The 21,860-nt window shown below is 45.4% G+C and overlaps 1 protein-coding gene across 2 annotated transcripts in view; it reads right to left on the reverse strand.

The window, feature by feature from the left end:
- dync2li1 (dynein, cytoplasmic 2, light intermediate chain 1) overlaps positions 1 to 21,860 on the reverse strand; it is a 49,225-nt gene that overhangs the window by 4,906 nt on the left and 22,459 nt on the right. Inside the window, exons 7-12 of one of the 2 annotated variants that reach the window (XM_038813624.1) lie at positions 15,033 to 15,101; positions 14,847 to 14,924; positions 13,713 to 13,792; positions 13,120 to 13,190; positions 8,737 to 8,834; positions 4,949 to 5,041 (exon numbers count right to left, since the gene is read on the reverse strand). In XM_038813624.1, the coding sequence (XP_038669552.1) occupies positions 4,949 to 5,041; positions 8,737 to 8,834; positions 13,120 to 13,190; positions 13,713 to 13,792; positions 14,847 to 14,924; positions 15,033 to 15,101 (489 nt within the window). The remainder of the gene's footprint in view (positions 1 to 4,948; positions 5,042 to 8,736; positions 8,835 to 13,119; positions 13,191 to 13,712; positions 13,793 to 14,846; positions 14,925 to 15,032; positions 15,102 to 21,860) is intronic. The other variant, XM_038813631.1, reaches the window with a different exon arrangement.

Raw genomic sequence — 21,860 nt, forward strand, 5'->3', positions numbered from 1 at the left:
GAAAAGGCGAGCAGGATGCTGGCACACCAGCTGCGCAAGCGAGATGCAGCCAGAGAGATTGGGGGAGTGAGAGAGAAGGGAGGGAACGTAGTGCAGAAGGGGCAAGAGGTGAACGGGGTCTTCAGGGATTTCTACAGGGAATTGTACCGGTCTGAGCCGCCCAGGAGGAGGGGGGGAATGGAGAACTTCCTCGATAGATTGAGGTTCCCAAAGGTCCAGGAGGAACGGGTGGAGGGGCTGGGGGCACCGATAGAGATGCAGGAGCTAGTTAAAGGGATAGGCCAGATGCAGGCGGGGAAGGCGCCGGGGCCGGATGGGTTCCCGGTGGAATTTTATAAGAAGTATGTGGACTTGGTGGGTCCAGTGCTGGTGCGAGCCTTCAATGAGGCGCGAGAGGGGGGGGGTTCTGCCCCCGACAATGTCACAGGCCCTGATCTCCTTGATCCTGAAGCGGGACAAAGACCCTGTGCAGTGCGGGTCCTACAGGCCTATCTCCCTCTTGAATGTAGATGCCAAACTGTTGGCAAAGGTCCTGGCAACCAGAATAGAGGATTGTGTGCCAGGGGTAATCCATGAGGACCAGACGGGGTTCGTAAAGGGACGACAACTTAACACAAATGTCCGGAGACTGTTGAATGTGATTATGATGCCAGCAGTGGAGGGGGAGGCTGAGATAGTGGTAGCACTGGATGCGGAGAAGGCATTCGATAGGGTGGAGTGGGAATACCTGTGCGAGACGCTGGAACGGTTTGGGTTTGGGGAGGGATTTATCAAGAGGGTGAAGCTGCTGTATTCGGCCCCGATGGCGAGTGTGGTTACAAACGGGAGGAGGTCAGAGTATTTTGGGCTCCATCGAGGTACCAGGCAGGGATGCCCCCTATCCCCCTTACTATTTGCATTAGCGATCGAACCGTTGGCGATGGCACTGAGGGGTTCAGGGGGGTGGAGAGGACTGACAAGGGGAGGGGAGGAACATCGGGTATCACTCTATGCGGATGATTTGTTGTTGTATGTGGCAGACCCGGAAGGGGGAATGCCGGAGGTAATGGAAATACTAGCGGAGTTTGGGGACTTTTCGGGATATAAATTAAATGTGGGTAAAAGTGAGGTCTTTGTGATACACCCGGGAGATCAGGGGGAGGGAATTGGGCGGCTCCCCTTTAAGAGAGCAGTAAAGAGCTTCAGGTACTTAGGGGTGCAGGTGGCAAGGAACTGGGGGACCCTCCACAAGCTGAACTTTTCAAGGCTGGTGGAGCAGATGGAGGAGGAGTTCAAGAGGTGGGACATGGTACCGCTGTCGCTAGCAGGGAGGGTGCAGTCAGTCAAAATGACAGTCCTCCCGAGGTTCTTGTTTCTGTTCCAGTGCTTGCCCATCTTTCTCCCCAGGGCCTTCTTCAAGAAGGTAACTAGCAGCATTATGGGCTATGTGTGGGCACATGGCACCCCTAGAGTGAGAAGGATTTTCTTGGAACGGAGTAGGGACAGTGGAGGATTAGCGCTACCCAATCTTTCCGGGTACTACTGGGCGGCGAACGCATCAATGGTGCGCAAGTGGGTGATGGAGGGGGAGGGGGCAGCTTGGAAACGTATGGAGAGGGCGTCCTGCGGCAATACAAGCCTGGGGGCGCTAGTAACGGCACCATGGCCGCTCCCCCCCACAAGGTATACCACGAGTCCGGTAGTGGCGGCCACCCTTAAAATCTGGGGGCAGTGGAGGCGACACAGGGGGGAAGTGGGGGGTCTGATGGCGGCGCCACTGAGAGGGAACCACAGATTTGTCCCGGGGAACACTGGCGGGGGATTCCAGAGCTGGCACAGGGCGGGCATCAGGCAACTGAGGGACATGTTCATAGAGGGGAGGTTTGCGAGCCTGGGAGAGCTGGAGGAGAAATTTGAGCTCCCCCCGGGGAACACGTTTAGATACCTGCAGGTGAAGGCATTTGCCAGACGACAGGTGGAAGGATTTCCCTTGCTTCCCGATAGAGGGGTGAGTGATAGGGTGCTGTCAGGGGTCTGGGTCGGAGAAGGGAAGGTCTCGGACATCTACAAAATAATGCAGGAGGTGGAGGAGGTATCGATAGAGGAGCTGAAAGACAAGTGGGAAGCGGAGCTGGGAGAGCAGATAGAAGATGGGACATGGGCGGATGCCTTAGAGAGGGTCAATTCGTCGTCGTCGTGCGCAAGGTTGGGCCTCATCCAATTTAAGGTGCTGCATAGAGCCCATATGACGGGGACTAGGATGAGTCGGTTCTTCGGGGGTGAGGACAGGTGTGTTAGGTGTTCGGGAAGCCCTGCGAACCATGTACATATGTTCTGGATGTGCCCGGCACTGGAAGAGTTCTGGGAGGGGGTGGCGGGGACGGTATCGAGAGTGGTGGGAACCAGGGTCAAACCAGGGTGGGGGCTAGCGATTTTTGGGGTTGGGGTGGAGCCAGGAGTACAAGAGGCAGGGGAGGCCGGAATATTGGCCTTTGCGTCCTTGGTAGCTCGGAGAAGGATCTTGATTCAGTGGAGGGACACAAGGCCACCAAGTGTTAACACCTGGTTAAACGACATGGCAAGCTTCATCCAATTGGAAAGAATCAAATTCGCCCTGAGAGGGTCGGTACGGGGGTTCTTCCGGCGGTGGCAGCCCTTCCTTGACTTTCTGGATCAGAGATAGGAACTGGAGGCCGAAACAGCAGCAACCCGGGGAGAAAGGGGGGGGGGTGGGGGGGGGGGGGGGGAGGGGGGGGGGGGATAGCAACGAAGGGAGCACGTCAGCGGGGGGTCGCGGGCAATGACTGCCCGAGGCCATCGGCAGAAAGGGAAAAACGGTTTGGTTGCTAGACTGGTAGCGCGGGGGGGGGGGGGGGCGTGGGGAGGATTTTCCAGGGGGGATTTGTTGTGTTATAATTTAAAATGTAGTAGGGGTAAATGTTTGTATCGAAAAATTTCAATAAAAATTATTTTTTAAAAAAAATAGTTAAAAAGGCTTTAACCATACATGAACCATTGATATTTATTTATTTTAAATATGTATGAGGTCCCCACTAAATCCATAAAGAGAAAAGAAAGACAATTCAGATGAACTGAAGCAACCAATTATAATCACAGACTATAAACTTGTAGGGATCTGAAAACTTTAGTTCAAGGCTAAATTTACATGAAATGATTTGTCCATTGTGAGTTCACAGTCCAACTGGGTTAGCTGAACCTCTATCATCCAAGAAAGATTATACAGTTAACCTTTGGATCGAGTATCGATTGACTTTTAAGGAAGGTAACTCGGGGACAATGTACTATGTGAACTGCTGCAGAAATCCTGTAGTAACCTCTGTAATTATCGCATAAGTGATCTAAGAAATGAGTCAAACTCAAAGAGTAAGTTTGGTCAATTAATGTACAACATGTCCTGAGAAGTAAACTCATGATACAGTTACTAAGATATGAATCAGAGTTACAATTTTCACACAGGTATTTTGTCATAACACTTGAGAAAGTGCAAAACTTTGGCTAACATAATTGAAATTTAAGTAAGGCAAACTTTAAAAGGATAAGAAATAAACTGACATCAGTACACTGGGTTGAGCTGTTAGTTAAGCTCACAAACATGGGATTGTAGTCAAAGTAAACAATATGAGACAAAATCAGAACATATCCCTATAAGGCAAAGTCTCCACTTGTGTTGTTAAGCAACTATGGTCAACAAACAAGATAACAGCATCAAACTAACAGGCTTACAAAATGCAAGAGAAAGTGGAGATTGAGCAACTGGGAGAGCTCCAGAAACAAATGGATAGAAGGAAAGTAACAGGAGATGGAAAAAAGGAGTGATGTCAAAATAGCAGCAAAAGATTTTATAAATATATCATTATGATTATAAGTGAATTTGGGCGTATTAATACAGATTTGCATGAGACTGGGGGAGGGGGGGGATTTTCTGGCCATTCTCACCAGCCGGATCTTCTGGTCCCACTGACAGCGAACCCCTGCTGCGGGGTTTCCTGGTGGCAGGGGGTGGATTCAATGGAAAATCCCACTGACAGTGGCGGGATCAGATGATCCTTTTGCCAGCCAATGGCAGGCTGCCTCCCGCTGCCGAGAAACACACCATGAGGGCGCGTGGAAAATCCCTCCCTCTGGCAGAGAGTAAGGAAATGGCAGACTTGCTGAAATAATAGTCTGTTGGTTTAGGAGCAATTTATTTGGATTTCCTCTTTCAACAAAAAAAAATACTTTCTGCTCTAGAAATGATGAATCAGATGTTCTTCCTAAAAACAAATGGCATTACATGGCATCACAATATTTCAAAACATCACAACGTTTCATAGCAAGACAAAGTTCTCAGCAGCTTGGTTTGGAGGCTCTTCGTAACTGACAATGAGTAGCTATATTACTCATTGAGAAATCATGTACTCTTAATTTTAATAATTAAAAAAAAATTTAGGGTAGCCAATTATTTTATTTATTTTTTGTCCAATTAAGGGGCAATTTAGTGTGGCCAATCCACCTATCCTGCACATCTTTTGGGTTGTGGGGGCGAAACCCACACAGACACGGGAAGAATGTGCAAACTCCACACAGACAGTGACCCAGGGCCGGGATTCGATCCCAGGTCCTCAGTGCCGTAGGCAGCAATGCTAACCACTGTGCCACCATGCTGCCCTAATTTTAATAATTTTATGCAGCATGGACTGGAATGGACAAAACGTCTGCCAGATAAACAAAAATAGTGGGCAATCTAGTGGGTAGTATTTTCCTTCCCCTGTGTGTTCTGCAGTGGTGGAGGACGGTTCGCCAGTGAACGACGGCAAACTTTTCTGGTCTTGCCATTACCACAGGGTTTCCCACTGAATACACGTTTTGCCGCCACGGGTTAATGCGCCACTGGCCGGACCACAAGATCCCGTCAGCGTGAACGGCCAGAAATTCCTGCTCAGTGTCTTGCTCCAATAATGTATATTACCTGATCCTTCTGTGTCCTCATTGTATCCACTTCAGGTTCAGCATATTGTGGGTCTTTAGCTGGGTCCCTAATATCTTTCAATTCGCTAGTATTCTATAAATACAGAACAATTTATTAAGGAAAAAATTAAATAGCTATAACAGCAATACAAAAGTTAGTGAAGTTTCAGAATTTCTGTACAATATGTCATTATTCACAAGTGGATTCCATGTGTGGTATTCTCAACAGACTTAGAATCATAGAATAGAATACCTACAGTGCAGAAGGAAGCCATTCGGCACTTCGAGTCTGCACCAACCCATCGAAAGGGCACTTTATCCATGTCCACTCCACCCTATCCCCATAACCTAACCTCCATATCCTTGGACATTAGCATTGGCACTTTAGAACCGGTTGAAGGCAGTTTATAAGCAGATATTTTATATGGATGTCCTTCAACAACATTATCACTTTCTGTTGTGACACTGAATAGGATGCTCAATATTTCAAAGTAATTATATTGCACTCATTACATTAAAATGTTTCAGAGCACTTTGTACAATGAGTTACATTTGAAGTGCTGTGATTGCTGTTATGCAGGAAAACACAGGAGCCATCTTCATCAGCGACAACTCATAAACAGCCATGAGATAAATGACCATTCATGTACCTTTTTAAAATTAGTTAGTTAAATGGGAGATAAGCGGAACACTGGCTGAACTCCTTGCTCTTTTAATGTGACATGGGCATTTGAACATCCACCTGAGTCAATGGAACATGTAGATAGGATTTTGGTTTAACATCCCATCCAAAAGACACTTCAGGCTGTCATTCAGGCACTGTAGGGAATTTGTTAAACTGTCTGCTTTCTGACTCTTTTAAAAACAAAGTAATTTAATGCCAATTGTTATGACACCCTGGATGGAGGCACTGTCAATTCCAGACCTACGGGCCTCGGAGTCCCAATATAAGTGAATTAACCAATAATTCAATAATAACCTACGTCATTGGTACACATCAGTACGGTAGCACAGTACCATGGCAGCACAGTGGTTAGCACTATTGCTCCACTGCGCCAGGGAGCTGGGTTCAATTCCCGGCTTGGATCACAGTGCGGAGTTTGCATGTTCTCCCCATGTCTGCGTGGGTTTCCTCCGGGTGCTCCGGTTTCCTCCCACAAGTCCCAGAAGACGTGTTTTTTTTAGGTGAATTAGACATTCTAAATTCTCCCTCAGTGTACCCGAATAGGCGCTGGAGTCTGGCGAATAGGGGATTTTCACAGTAACTTCATTGCAATGTAATATAAGCATACTTGTGACACTAATAAAGATGATTATTACCAACGACATAGATTAAAAAATGGATGAGGTCCTAAAAGCAGAATGTAGGGAGTTAGGAAGAAGGTTGAGAAGTCGGACCTCTAAGGTAGTGATCTCAAGATTACTACCAGTGCCATGTGCTAGTAAGAATAGAAATAGCAGGATATATCGGATAAATATGTGGCTGAAGAGATGGTGTGAGCGATAGGGTTTCAGATTCCTGGGCATTGGGACCGGTTCTGGGGGAGATGGGACCAGTACAAACTGGGCGGGGTACACCTGGGCAGGACTGGGACTGATGTCCTAGGGGAGAATTTGCCAGAGTATTTTGGGAGGGTTTAAACTAATATGGCAGGGGGATGGGAACCTATGCAAGGAGTTGGAGGAGGAAGAAATAAGGTCAAAAACAAAAGACAGAAAGGGGAATAAGAAAAGTGATAGGCAAATAAATCAAGAGCCAGATTCAAACAGGGCCACGGTGAAAAGTATTGGGAGCGGGACTAGTAATGTTAAAAAGACAAGCTTCAAAGCTTTGTGCCTTAATGCGTGGAGCATTTGTAATAAAATGGATGAGTTAATCGCACAAATAGATGTGAACGGATATGATATAGTCAGAATTACGGAGACATGGCTGCAGGGTGGCCAGGGAAGGGAAGTGAATGTTCGGGCTACTCAGTATTTATGAAAGACAGACAAAAAAGGAAAAGAAGGAAGGGTTACATTGCTGGTTAAGGAGGAAATTAACACAAAAGTGAGAAAGGATATTAGCTCCGACAATGCAGAATCTGTATAGGTAGAGCTGAGAAACAGCAAATGGGAAAAAACGTTAGACCCTCAAACTGCAGCGATATTATTGGGAATGGATTCAAACAGGAAATTAGAGACGCAGATGTTAAAGGAATAACTGTAATTATGGGTGATTTTAATCTGCTTATAGATTGGGAAAATCAAATTAGCCACAATACCATAAAGGAGGAATTCCTAGAATGCATGCGGGATCCTAGAATGCATGCGAGATGGTTTTCTGGATCAACATGTTGAGGAACCAACCAGAGAACAAACCATCCTAGACTGAGTATTGTGTAATGAGGACGGAATCATTGGTAATCTCGTTGTGCGTGACCCCTTGGGGATGAGCGACCATAATATGATAGAATTTTTCATCAAAATGGAGAGTGAAGTAGTTGATTCTGAGACTAAGGTCCTAAATCTTAACAAAGGAAACTACTATAAAATGAGGCGTGAGTTGGCTATGAACAATTGGGGCATTACTTAAAGGGATGACAATGGATAGGAATGGTAAACATTCAAAGAGCGCATGGGGGAACTATAACAATTGTTTATTACTGTCTGACACAAAAGTAAAATGGGAAAAGTGGTCAATCCATGGCTTACAAGGGAAACTGGGGATAGTATTCGCTCCAAGGAAGTAGCAAATAAATCGGCCAAGAAAAACAACAGGTCTGAGGATTGGGAGCTGTTTAGAATTCAGCAAAAAAGGATCAAGAGATTGATTACTAAGAGGAAAGTAGAGTACGAACGTTAGCTTGCAGGGAACATAAAAACAGACTGCAAACCCTCCAATCTGCAGGAACTTCCAGAATCTATAGAATCCTGGAAGATATGACCACCAAAGCATCCATTATTTCTAGAGCCAGGTCTTTCAGTACCTTGGGATGTCGATTATCAGGCCCTGAAGATTTATCAGGGAGGAGGATTTGGGGATGGCGCTGGAGAAGGGGCTGTGTGGTGAGGTGTTGAGGAAGATGAACACCTCAACTTCGTGCATGAGGCTGGGGTTGATACAGCTAAAGGTAGTGCATAGGGCGCATATGACGAAGACGAGGATGAGCAGGTTGCATGAGGGGGTGGAGGATATTTGTGAGTGGTGTGGGAGGGGCCCAGCCAATCACGTACATATGTTATGATCCTGCCTGAAGTTGGAAAAATTATGGAGGTTGTTCTTCAGTACCATGGCGGTGATCTTGCGTGTGGATTTAGAGCCCAGTCCCCTGGGGACCATATTCGTGGTGTCAGACCTGCCGGAGTTGCAGAAGGGAGTGGGGAGAGATGTTTTAGCCTTCGCCTCATTCATCACTTGCAGGTGGGTCCTGTTGGGGTGGAGGTCAGTCTCTCCACCCTGTGTCTTGGTGTGGCTGTGGGATTTAATGGAGTTCTTGCACTTGGAAAAGGTGAAATTTGCTTTGGCAGGGGGCGCGAGTGAGGGGTTCCATAAGAGATGGATCGTTTATGCTACATTTTAATGAGTTGGTTACCGTCAGCTGCTGGGGGGGGGGGGGGGGGGTGAGGCAGGTTTAGGTTTGTATGTACATTTTACTTTGTGCTGTTGTGTGCTTTTAAATGTTAAAACTTTTGAATAAAACTACTTTAAACAAAGAAATAATGTGGTTTACAAGGCAGTTTGCAGAAATCACCATGGAGCAAATTAATATATTGGACCACTTGTTTACAAATAGATGGCAATGTTACCTCAGTAGGAAATAGCCGCTCATATACTTTCTTCCACAGATCAATTGGATTGCGTGCATTTATCTTTCCCAAGTCAACTTCAGCAGCTGGTGGAGACCCTGTGCATATATGAAATAAAATATGGCACTTGTAGAAATGTTAGGTAATTCCAACGATTCTGCTGTGGTATCTAACTGAAGATTTAATATCTTCAGCTCTTGTTAATCAAATTAATCTATCTGCTATTCCTACTGCATTTTTGGAATTTTAAGTCAGTGGGATAATGTTGAATATACAAGTAATAGCAAATAAAAAGCAATATTCTAAGTATGAAATATCTGGGTATTTGCTCAGCGTTACACGGAGCGTTACACTGATCAGGAAGATTACTGGTTTGAACATTCACTCGATGCTGATTTCAGCTGGAATGCTGGAACTGGCATCAATATTTGCTGGTTTATAAGGCAGAAAAGATAAAATAAACTCCCAGATTCTCAATATTGGCAGCTGGAATATATGCTTGTTTATTTGTCAGACAAACACTCAATTGGAGTTGAACACTATGTCCTCCATGGAATAGCCTAATGAAACTCGTAGCCAACCTCGTATGAAGAGCTGTCATTTGGATTAAGTACTAGTGGGATTCTGACACCCACGAAAGAATAGGGAACATTTTTGAGCACACCTCCATTGCACAAGCTTGCCCTCGTGATATACCAGCAAGTAGTTAATGTCTTCAGGAGAAGAAGGGTGAAGAAAAGCAATATTTAAAATTAAAACAATCAACACACGAACAACAGGATTTCTGTTCTCCAAATAATCTAACAGGCCGGCACCCATATCTTTTTATAATATCACTATAATAATAATCTTTATTGTGACAAGTAGACTTACATTAACACTGCAATGAAGTTACTGAGAAAAGCCCCTAGTCGTCACATTTCAGCGCCTGTTCGGGTACACAGAGGGAGAATTCAAAATATCCAATTCACCTAACAACACGCCTTTCAGGACTTGTGGGAGGAAATCGGAGCACCCGGAGGAAACCCACGCTGACACGGGGAGAACGTGCAGACTCCACACAGACAGTGACACAAGTCGGGAATCGAACCTGGAATCCTGGAGCTAATAAGCAACAGTGCTACCCACTGTTCAGGGGCCGGAGCGTAAGAAAATAGGCCCGGAGAGCGAGAGGCCGACTGGTGGGCCCCGATCGCAGACCAGGCCCCATCGGAGGCTCCCCTGGGATCGGAGCCCCTCCCCCCCCCCCAACAGGCCGCCCCCTGACCCTGCGCGTAGAGTTCCCGCCGGCTGCGACCAGGTGTGGACGGCGCCGGTGGGACTCTGCCTTTTTCGAGCGGCCGCTCGGCCCATCCGGGCCGGAGAACCGGCAGTCCGGCCGCATAGAGCGGCCCGCGACCGGCGCCGCGCCAATGGCGCCTATTCTCCGCTCTGCGGAGAATCGCGTGCTGGCGCGGGGTGGCATGGGGCGGTTCCGGGAATTCTCCAGCCTGGTGCGGGGCTTGGAGAATCCTGCCCTTAATGTTTCAGGTCAAATAACCTTGAATAAGAATGCCTGAAACATCAAATCTTTATGAACAGATATTGCCAGGCCTGCTGAGTATTTCCAGCATTGTCTGCTTTTATTTGAAAATCACTGGGACTTATTTTTGGTCAGCTAATGCACACACAAAAACGCTTCGTGTCTCCAAGCCAAGTTACAGAGAAATTCACCGTTGAACTACCCATTCTGTTCAACTGGGTCCTTAAAGTAGCTACAGCATAAAGATCAAGAACAATATAGCACAGGGACAGGCCCTTCAGACCTCCAAGCCTGCACCGACCATGGTACCTGCCTGAACTAAAACCGTATGCACTTACGGAGTCCATTTCCTTCCATTCCCACCTTATTCATATATTTGTCTAGATCAGTGGTTCTCAACCGGGGTCCACATGGACTCTGGGGGTCCATGTAACATTACTGGGGGTCCACACAAAACAAATACCGAATTGGGGGTCCACGGTGATATTTTAGTGGTCCATAGAGCAATTCTACTTCAGAACAATTGTTATTACTGAGAATGAAGTAGAAGAAAAAAATGTTTGTTTTCATGATGAATATTCACCTTTCTCTCTCTCGCACTGACAAAGGTCAAAGAGAGATTATAATCTATCTAATTTACCTTGAGGTAAATACCCACGGTTGACCTGACGCTTATGCCACGTTTCTCCTTGACAAGTTTAATGAATGATTTAACACAGTAATCACTAGAAACTGTGTATATTTGATATGAATTGGTTATTTTTAGAGTAATTTTAGAGTAATTTAGAGTAAAATGTTTTTTTCATTACTTTTCATATTAGAATAAGTTTGGCAACGTACGAAAATACCGCTAATCCGTTTCCAACCCTCACGGTAAGGTAGATGGACTTTAGGATTAGTTTACCACGCATATAAGAAGCTTTTTTTCTGTGGAATGGCTATGGGGGTCCACAAAAAAAAATTAAGAGGAAAAGGGGTCCATGGGTTAAAAAAGGTTGAGAACTTCTGGTCTAGATGCCCCTTAAATGCCGCTATTGTACCTACTCCCACCACCTCCCCAGGCAGCGAGTTCCATATATTTACCACCCTCTGTCAAAAACCTTGCCTCGCACATCAGTTCTGAACTTTTCCCCACACACTTCAAACCTATGTCCCCTAGTACTTGACTCTCCTACTCTAGGAAAGAGCAGCTGACTATCCACTCTGTCGATGGCATTCATGATCTTGTAGACCTCTATCAGGTCGCCTCTCAACCTCTGTCGCTCCAGTGAGAACAGACCGAGTTTAACTAACCTCTCCTCATAGCTAATGCCCTCCATACCAGGCAACATCCTAGTAAACCGCTTCTGTACCCTCTCCAAAGCATCCACACCCTTGTGGTAGTGTGGTGACCAGAATTGTATACAATATTCCAAATGAGGCCTAACCAAGGTCCTGTACAGCTGCAACATGACTTGCCAATTTTTATATTCAATGCTTCTACTGATGAAGGTCAGCATGCCGTATGCCTTCTTGACCACTTTATCCACATGCGTTGTCACTTTCAGTGATCGGTGGACGTGCACGTCCAGATCTCTCTGCCTGTCAGTACTCGCAAGAGTTCTACCATTTATTGTGTAATTCCTACATGCATTGGACCTTCCAAAGTTCATAACCTCACATTTGGCCGGATTAAGCTCCACCTGCCATTTCTCCACCCAAGACTCCAACCAGTTTACATCCTGCTGTATCCTCTGACAATCCTATTCACCCTCTGCAACTCCACCAATTTGTGTGTCACCTGTGAACTTACTAATCAGACCAGCTACATTTTCTTCCAAATCATTTATATACACCACGAACAACAAAGGCCCCAGAACTGATCCCCGTGGAATACCGCTAGTCACCGCCTTGCATTCAGAAAAGCACCCTCTACTGCTACCTTGTCTTCTGTGCTAAGCCAGTTCTGTATCCAACTTGCCAGCTCTCCTCTGACCCCACGTGACTTCACCTTTTGTACCAGTCTACCATGAGGCACCTTGTCAAAGGCTTTACTGACGTCCATGTATACAACATCTTTTGCCTTTCCCTCATCTATCATGTTTGTCACTTCCTCGAAAAACTCAATGAAATTAGTGAGACACGACCTCCCCTTCACAAACCATGCTCTCCATCACTAATAAGTCCATTTGTTTCCAAATGTGAGTAAATCCTATCTTTAAGAATCTTTTCCAATAACTTCTCTACCACTGACATAAGGCTCACCGGCCTATAATTTCCTGGATTATCTCTGCTGCCCTTTTTTAAAGAAAATAAATTTAGAGTACCCAATTCATTTTTTTTCCCATTAAGTGCCAATTTAGCATTGCCAATCCACATCTTTGGGTTGTGGGGGTGAAACCCACGCAAACACAGTGAGAATGTGCAAACTCCACACGGACAATGACCCAGAGCCGGGATTGAACCTGTGATCTTGGCGCCGTAAGGCAGCAGTGCGCCACCGTGCTGCCCTTGTAATCCATGCTTAAGGAGTTTGTTGAGTTTTCTGTTACTGGTATGCACTGTAATTTATTTTAATGTTTTTGGACTTTCTAATAAGGTCTCAATAACCTCAGCAAATTACAAAAATGCATTTTCTGAGAGGAATCTCTATTTTCTTTCCAGGTCACACATTGGGAGTTAGGCAAACAAAGACAAAATGTTTCCAGTCAGGTGGTGAATCCAAAGGGACAACTTCCTATTTCTAATTTCCTATCTTGTAGAAAGGGAGATTGAACCTGAATCCCATTCACATTATTCTAATAGCTAGCATAGCCTGTTGCATATTGTAGCCCCTCACCACTATAAATTACTGTGTTATAAAATAGTTTTCGGTTACTTACCAATCAAACTCAATGAATCCAGCCCAGCTGGGACAAACAGTGGCTTGTTGTACTCGACAGATACTGTTTTGCTACAAAACACAGAGAGCATTAGAGATTTCGAAGAATTACATGTTTTAAAAAAAAGCCTTTCAAAACAGTCTGTGGTATTCCAAAGACATGAAGAATACGGCTAAAAATGGTTTATTTTTAACTCAAAAGTTAGTACCGTTACTGCGACATACAACACAAATGTCATAGCCCGGGACTGTTGGAGCTCCTGATCTGGAAGTAGCATTTAAAAGGATCACTAGTGAATCCTAGATGGACGGGCCTCCACCCGCTATCACAGGAACTCGTTATCTAAGAGCCCCATTGGGAGATGGATTAGTGATCTGCCGTGGTCCTTCTGAGGGTTGTCACACCATGGAGAGCCAGCAAAGAAAAATTGTCTGCTGGGCAGTCAGAGGGCTCCCTTCCTTTGTCATGCTTTTGGATTGTTTTGTGCCACAAACACATGTTTTAAGAATGGCATATCTAGGGCCTATTTCCCTTATTAAATAGTCACCGCATATAGATGTAGGCACTGGAAGTGTAATATACATGTTGCTCACCTTCTGTCAGTGCCGAATGCCAAATGGTTTAGGATGGTCCGCATCTTAGATATCGTGCTTTCTGCTTTGTTGCTGAAAAACTAAATAGATTATGTTTTTTGAATTTGACATGGATGTTCCTCTTCTAATTTCTTACTCATTCATATATTTGGACATTGCAAGGAACACAATAGATATGAGAAAGATTGAAACAAAAAAATTATAAATATGAAACCATTTTGACAGCATTGAGTATTTCCTTCTGTTTTCCTATACACCAAAGATTTGATGGGGCATGATGTGCAAGAAGGAGTCTAAAACTAAACACAAATCTAGTCGAAGATGATTAAGTGAAGGTTAAGAGTATTACATTCAATTGGTTTATCTATCTCAAACCAATTCTTACTGACTGTGAGCCCACAGCGCTAAACTACCAAATGTTTTGTGCAACCAGCAATCTTTTCAGATGATGATTGTGGAAAATGTAAAGGTAGCTTTCTTCTGACATTGAGGCTGGTAATTGATATATTGTTGGCACAGGGCACAGAGAATTTTGCTTTGCATCTAGCCCATTCTGTAACATTATTTCCAAAAATTAAAACTATCGAAAGTTAAGATTACCAGCAGAGCCGACAATAATCTCTAATTCTAGGAACAACAGGAGCAGATGACTGGTATTGGTCTGGATCAACATTAATTACTCAGTATGCAAATGGGGAGGTGGTGGCAGAGTGGTATTGTCACTGGTGAAGTAATTCAGAGACCCAGGGTGATGATCTGGGGACCTGGGTTTGAATCCACTGCGGCAGGTGATGGAATTTAAACTCAATAAAATATCTGGAATTAAGTCTAATGATCACCATGAAACTATTGCTGATTGTCATAAAAACCCATCTGGTTCACTAATGTCCTTTAGGGCTGGTACAGTCTGCGACGCCCACGTCCCATGAACAAATAAAAGAATAAATGAATAAAATCAAGAGGGGCACATTGCTTTCATAACTGTAAGCAAAGCTCTTAAATGGCACCCTGTCTCGGTGATCTTCTTGCTCTTTTATGAACTTACCCTAGATATAAATGAATAAGGAACAAATCAGCATTTACCTAAACTAGAGACTGATTCCAAATACGATCATGTAAATAATCCAAACATACCAATAATGAAGCTCCATAGTAATGAGCTACAAAACGCAGTGTCTTGCAGATTACTTTTCTCTTTTCAGACTCAAAATCCTATAGAAATAACCCACTGGTTAGCAAATCAACAGAGCTATCGCGTTCAACAGTAACTAACTAATGAAAGTGCAGCAATTAAAATGAATAATGTAATCTGTACCATACCTGAAAAATATCATACTTGCTCCCAATTATAACAAGAGGAATAGGAAATGGATCAATTAGTTCCCAGTCCTGTTGGAATTTTAAAAGAGAAATAAAAATAAATGTATTTTGATGCTCAAGGAATACATACACCTCAATACATCTGTACAAAATAGCTGGAAAAAAACCTCAAAACTATCTGTACCCCACATCCAACTCAAAACACACGCAAAGCTGAAGTCAAATGACACCTTATTGAAATGTTCATGGAATCATAGAATTTACAGTGCAGAAGGAGGCCATTTGGCCCACCGAGTCTGCACCGGCCCTTGTAAAGAGTGCCCTACTTAGGCCCATGTCTCCACCCTACCCCTGTAACTCCACCTAACCTTTTTGGTCACTAAGGGCAATTTATCATGGCCAATCCACCTAACCTGCACATCTTTGGACTGTGGGAGGAAACCGGAGCACCCGGAGAAAATCCACGCAGACATGGGGTGAACATGCAGACTCCGCACTAACAGTGACCCAAGACGGGAATCAAACCAGAGACCCTGGAGCTGTGAAGCAACTGTGCTAACCACTGTGCTGCCGTGCTGTCCATGTTGTGACCGCTCTAGCTAAGTGCTAGACACAAAAGACCGTCAGCGCAATAAACCTCTACAGACAAATTTCACTTTATTTTACCCAATTATGATTAAAACAAAAGATTAAGGCTGATGCTATCTTACACCAAGATATTTGAGATGGAAGGCGTACATCACCAGATGAGGTAATAATTTCAAAGGAAGGTCTTTGATATTCATATTAATACAGAATATCACCGTGAAAGAGTATTTTGAAGCCAATAGTAGCCTTGTTAAAATCTTTATCAAGCTGACAAATTAGCAATAATGTGTTTGTGTGCATATGTGTCTGACAGGGTGTTACCATAACCTGCCATTCACAGGAGAGTTTAATGTTAATTTGATTATCTTTCAGAAATGGACAGAAAAAAAACAAAAACTCCACTCGCATTTTAAAACAAGTACTGGCAGCAAGGTTTGACTATCACTATACGGAAAAGAATGGCCATAGATTGTGCATGATTTTTTAAAAATTCACATTGAAATTGCAGGTAGGTAGCTGTTGGGACAGAAAAGGGAAACACACCTACAGCTGTGCCAGATTCATAATCAATTCCAGAGATAGTTGTCATAATGCTGTGGTTTTAATAAAGGCGAGGGGAGTCTGACAAGGGAACAAAAGAAGACGTTTATTTATAAGACCAACTATTTATCTCAAAGTCTGAAGATTCCCAAGGGGAACAATGACGGCGATGAAGACGAGGAGTAGAAGTCAAAAACACCGACAACGAGGAATGAACAGAAGGAACCGGTGCAGTCCCGGCAGGCGGGGGATGATGCAGACGCTGTGGCACATCGTTGCCGGGCAGTGGGACTGGGCCGGCTGGCATATACCTAGTTAGAGAACGACACTTGCAGATGGAACGTCAGGGCGGAGAACCATCCAAAGGCAGCTGAACCATTCCGAATCAGAGACCGCAGAGGTCTGTGCCTCCAAATCGAAATCAGACAACAGACATCTCAGTATCAAGAGAAAAAGAGGTAGTCGAATGCACAGGTTACGTAACCGGAGCAACCGGCGGGACCGAGTGGAGGTCCTCCGGGGTAGCCTCCCAAGCAAACCTCCAGGCACAGAGGTGATCCAGGTGATGCTTCATTAGCTGACTCCGAACACGGACCTGCTACAATACAGGACTGGATTGACGAGCAACAACCCCCGGGAACCAGTGAGGACATGTGCCAAAGTTACGGGTGTAAACCGCTTCGTCAGGTGTGAAACGCCATAGAAGATGATGCCTAGCCGGTAAACACCCGTGTAAATCTTCTGCGCCAATGCCAGGGAGCAACAAGACCAAACGAGTCTCGAGTCAGCGACCCGTCAAAATTTCGACCGGGGCCAGCACAGTCATAGCATGAGGTGTAGTTCTATACGAGAAGATGTGCCAGCTTGGTATCCATCGATCCTGTGGTTTGTTTCTGCAGGCCCACTTTACTGTCTGTACGGCATGCTCCACCAGTCCATTTAATGAGCAATACGAACATGGCGACTGCCATTTGCTTTTGTGAATGCAGCAAACTCTTTATCATAATATCCACTCATGTATATAATGAGATGCAGATAGGCAGTGATTGACACACAGGATAACCAATGAACACACACAACACAGAAAAACCAATCGCCAGACAGGACACCACCACTATAAAGCCCACAGGGTATTAAGACTCTCCCTCTCTTGCAGGACACAGCTACTGAGATAGTTAGAGTGCACAAACCAGTGAGCATCATCTCCATGTGATAGAGAGCTAGTCTGGTCAAGCCAGTAGGAAGTTATCAGTTAGATTAATAGAGTGTTAACCCACAGCAGATTATTTACAGCAATTAGCAAGTTCAATAAAACAGTGTTGGACCATTTCCTGTGTCGGAAGCCTGTTTCTAGTTTCACTGCATCCAGTTGCAGTCACTTAACACATCACTCTTCACTAGTAAATGAGACCCCATTGTCGGTAGCGTGTACTTCCAGTATGCTGTGGACCGAAAACGAGGTGCAAAACTGTTTGATGTTGCGCGGGAAGTGATGGATGCAATTTTGTGGACCTCCAGCCACTGAGTGCACATCCACCAAGATGAGAAAATTGGATCCTAAATATGGGCCAGCAAAATCGGCATGAACATGAGCCCAGGGACATTAGGCCATTCCTATGGGTTCGGGGGAGCTGCTGCCGGAAGTTTTTGATGTTCTTGACAAACGGGACAGCGCTGGGCTACCACCTCAAGGTCTACATCGAATCCCAGCCACCAGACGCAACCGTTGGCCAGCATTTGCATCTCGGAGATACCCGGATGTGCCGTGTGAAGGTCTTTCAGAACCAAAGCTCAACCTTTCCAGGGACGATGACCCTCGTGCCCCATAGGAAGATACCATCCTCGATGGTCAGCTCTAACATCTTGGTGGAAAAGGCCTTTAACTCCACTGGAAGCTGTCGCGTGGTTCACTGTTCACCGGGTCGGTCTGTGTCTACACGTGGATGCAGGCAGCCATCAATGGACAATTTTGTCAGCCACGGCTGGATCTGCCAAAATCACCGCTGGGGAAGGCAACTCAACGCGTCGGCATTTTCCATCACCATTCCCAAGCAGTGCTTGAAGGAATACTGGTAACGCAGCCAAAAGCAGAGCCCATCTCAGGATCCGGGCTGACACAAATGCGGCACTGTCTTATCTTCGTGAAGCAGGCCATAGAGTGACTTATGATCACAAATTATGGAAAGATGGCGGCCATAAACTTACTGATGAAAACGTTCGACTCCGAACACGACTGTCAAGACCCTCTTTCTCTATGTGCGCACAGTTACACTCCACAGCCATCCATGTCCTGGAGGTAAAAGCTATCGGACGGTCATAGCCATCACCTATCCAATGGAAGAGGACGACACCAATGTCGTATAGTGATGTGTTGCATGTCAGATGCAGATGCATTAAAATGGGTCTGCTTCACCAACCGGAAAGCCGCCTCCTGTTCATCAGCTCAAACCCAAGGCCGGCCTTTCTGTAGAAGAAGGTAAAGGGAGGCCAGGAGAGTCTCCAAATTCAGAATAAAACAGCCGTAATAACTGATCAGCCCGAAGAAAGAGCAAAGCTCCGTAGCATCACGTGGCGCGGGGGTCATCTTGATCTGCTGTACTTTGTCGGCGGCTGGGTGCATGCACACCACCTCGGTCGACCCAGTAGCCTAGATACACCACCTCCTTTGCATTGAATACGCACTTTGCTGTACGCAGGTGAATGATATATTCCAAAACTCTCTGTAATAGTGCCTTAAGGCTTCGCAAGTGCTCACCTTCCATTGCCACTGTGATCAATACATCATCGAGATAGAAAGCAATGTGTGGGAAATCCTATACGTATTGAAACACGGCACAAGCCGAAGATACACCGAATGGAAGCTGGATGTACTTGTTCAATCCTTTGAGTATTGATAGTAACATATTTTCTCGAGACCTTGTCCAATTTAAACTGTAAGTAAGCATTCTAACTTTGTAAACGTAGAACCACCAGCCAGTGTGGCGTAGCGATCTTCAATTCGAGGTAATGGGTATCGGTCTAAATGGAAAGCCATATTGACGGTTAATTTGTAATCGCCGCAAAGCTGGACTGTCCAATCCGGTTTAATCACCGGAACCACTGGCGCCGCCCAGTCGGTAAAATGAACTGGCCGAATTATACAGAGGCTCTCCAATCACATGCAGTTCAGTCTCGACTTAATCAACAATAGCATTATGGACTCGCGCACAGAAAAAAAATGGGGCTAGGCCTGCGGATCCACTTGGATTTTCGCCACAGCACCCCGCACAGGCACTGGAATGTGGCGACTAGGGGCTTTTCACAGTAACTTCATTGCAGTGTTAATGTAAGCCTACTTGTGACAATAAAGATTATTACTATTAATTTTCCCAAGACGTGCCAGAATACAGCGGGGAATTTTAGCAGTATCATGTATAACCCCCTGTCTCCACCTGAAGGAAACGTTACCAGTCGATCCGCAATTGCTGCAGCCAATCCCGCCCCATCAGTTTGGGGCCGTTCCCCGTACCACAATAACGGGAATGCGACAACTGTCACAATAATGGGAAACCTTCACCTAGATGTTTATTTTGGATTTTGAGATGTTAATACCGCAAACCAGGCGGTCACGGAGCATATCCGCCAACACAGCACCATATTCGGAATATACGGCGATTTTTTACAAACGGAAAACTGACTCCTCTTCTGACCTTTCTGCCGTATTGAATCTGTACGTTTATACAATGATGGATGGAGTCGGTATGAAATGGCTCCCCACCAACATGATAAGCTTGTCAAATGCTATCGTTTCCAGAAAATTAAGACAGAAGCAAAGTCAGGGAGAGGCAGTTTAGTCAGCAATGGCACATCGATAGTTCCAGTTTAATCCTTGGCGCCAGTTTAATAAAGGCGAGGGGAGTCCAACGAGTAAACAAAAGGAGACTTTTATAGGAACTATTTACATGGGTCCTGGTTATACCTCCTAGAGTTCTTTCTCTGCATCGGTCGATTCCTGACTGGTGATCTTTTATACATTATCAGCCCCATAGTTAGCGGGGGGAGCTCATACTCCTTGAGCCACATGGGAAAACAATCAACCCCGCCCCTTGTGTCCTGTGCAGTTTATTACAGTGGTTATCCTTAAAAAGGTTTTCATATTTAGGTTTAGGTTGCGCTGTTTTTTTAAAAATCAAGACTTGAGTGATTGATTGATTGATACTTATTGTCACATGTACCGAAGTATAGTGAAAATATTTTTCTGTGACCAAGGGAAATGAAATGAAAATCGCTTATTTTCACAAGTAGGCTTCAAATTAAATTACTGTGAAAAGCCCCTAGTCGCCACATTCCGGCGCCTGTTCGGGGAGGCTGGTACGGGAATTGAACCGTGCTGCTGGCCTGCCTTGGCCTGCTTTAAAAGCCAGCGATTTAGCCCAGTGTGCTAAACCACATAGGACAAAAGAATATTGAACAGAGTATATTGACAATGATACATCAACAAATAGTGATTGGTTACAGTGTGGAACAAGGCCAAACAAGTGCAGCGTAGGGAGTCGTGAGTAGTGTTCATCATTCACGCCAGGCTACACAGAGATTGGTAGTAAGTGGTGCGGGATTCTCTGCTTCAGAGACTAAATGTTGATGCTGGAACAGAATGGGTGGACTTCTACTACAGTAAAATTGATACTGGTTCCAGACCCGTTAATGGGCTCGCACTGGCGCCACATGGAATACAAGCGATTCCAATGAAAACAATGTCCAATTCACCAGGGTCAGGATTAGCACTCGAGAGCCTGACAAGCTGCAGCTGCATATTAGTACTCCATTCCCCCCACACACCCATCCCAGCCAACAAAATGGCACTGGTTGTTCTAGAGTGCACCCATCCGATGATGGGTCGGCTGGGTCCAGAAGGTACCTGGGGCGGTCACCCATACGATCCATGGCACTAAGTTCACAGTCGGCAGTCAGCGGCCTGCGCAGCCGCATGGCCGCCTTGTAGGCTGCGACAATGGTGTTCCATGCCTGTCCACCCCAATCCCACAGCCCACCTCCTGACCGTTCCCCACTACTTCCCCCGCCCCCGGCCGGCGGCACAACTGTCAGCACACTATGGAGAAGTTGGACATATTTCATATGCCCTCTATCTCCTTCAGCAGCCATGGCGCCAATTTCCTGATTCTTGAAAGCACAAGTGAAACTCGCCGTCGGTAATTCCTCCCAGTGGAAGCGGAGCATCACGGCGGCACCAGAGAATACTGGGTCAGGCCGCTGATAATATGCAAATGTTTAATGTATGTGTGGAGTAGAATACATTGCTGCCGCTGTCTAGGCACTGGAGCATTGCATTCTGGTGGGTGCCCGGCGCTGGCCACGACTTTGGCCTCACAACTGATTCTCTGCCCAATCGCCTTTCCTGATTTCGAGGTCGGCTGATGGAGAATCCCGCCCATGGTTTGTTTGAAGGATGAATTGAAGAATAATGACTGATACAGACATAAATGTAGACAAATGCAATTTCTGCCCAGGGGAGAAGAGTGGGTCAGTTCGACTCATGCTGACACAAATAAATATGTTTAAAAAGAAACATGTCTGTCCTCACTTTCTGTTTACATAGGCCTCCTTCTATTAACTTTGTTTTTCTGTTATATCCCTATTAGTAATGGAAATTCTTCAGTAAACTAAGCACAATGTAATTACACTCCTGCATTTCTCAACTTT

The sequence above is a fragment of the Scyliorhinus canicula genome, chromosome 1, assembly GCF_902713615.1.
Source record: "Scyliorhinus canicula chromosome 1, sScyCan1.1, whole genome shotgun sequence".
Lineage (NCBI taxonomy): Eukaryota > Metazoa > Chordata > Chondrichthyes > Carcharhiniformes > Scyliorhinidae > Scyliorhinus > Scyliorhinus canicula.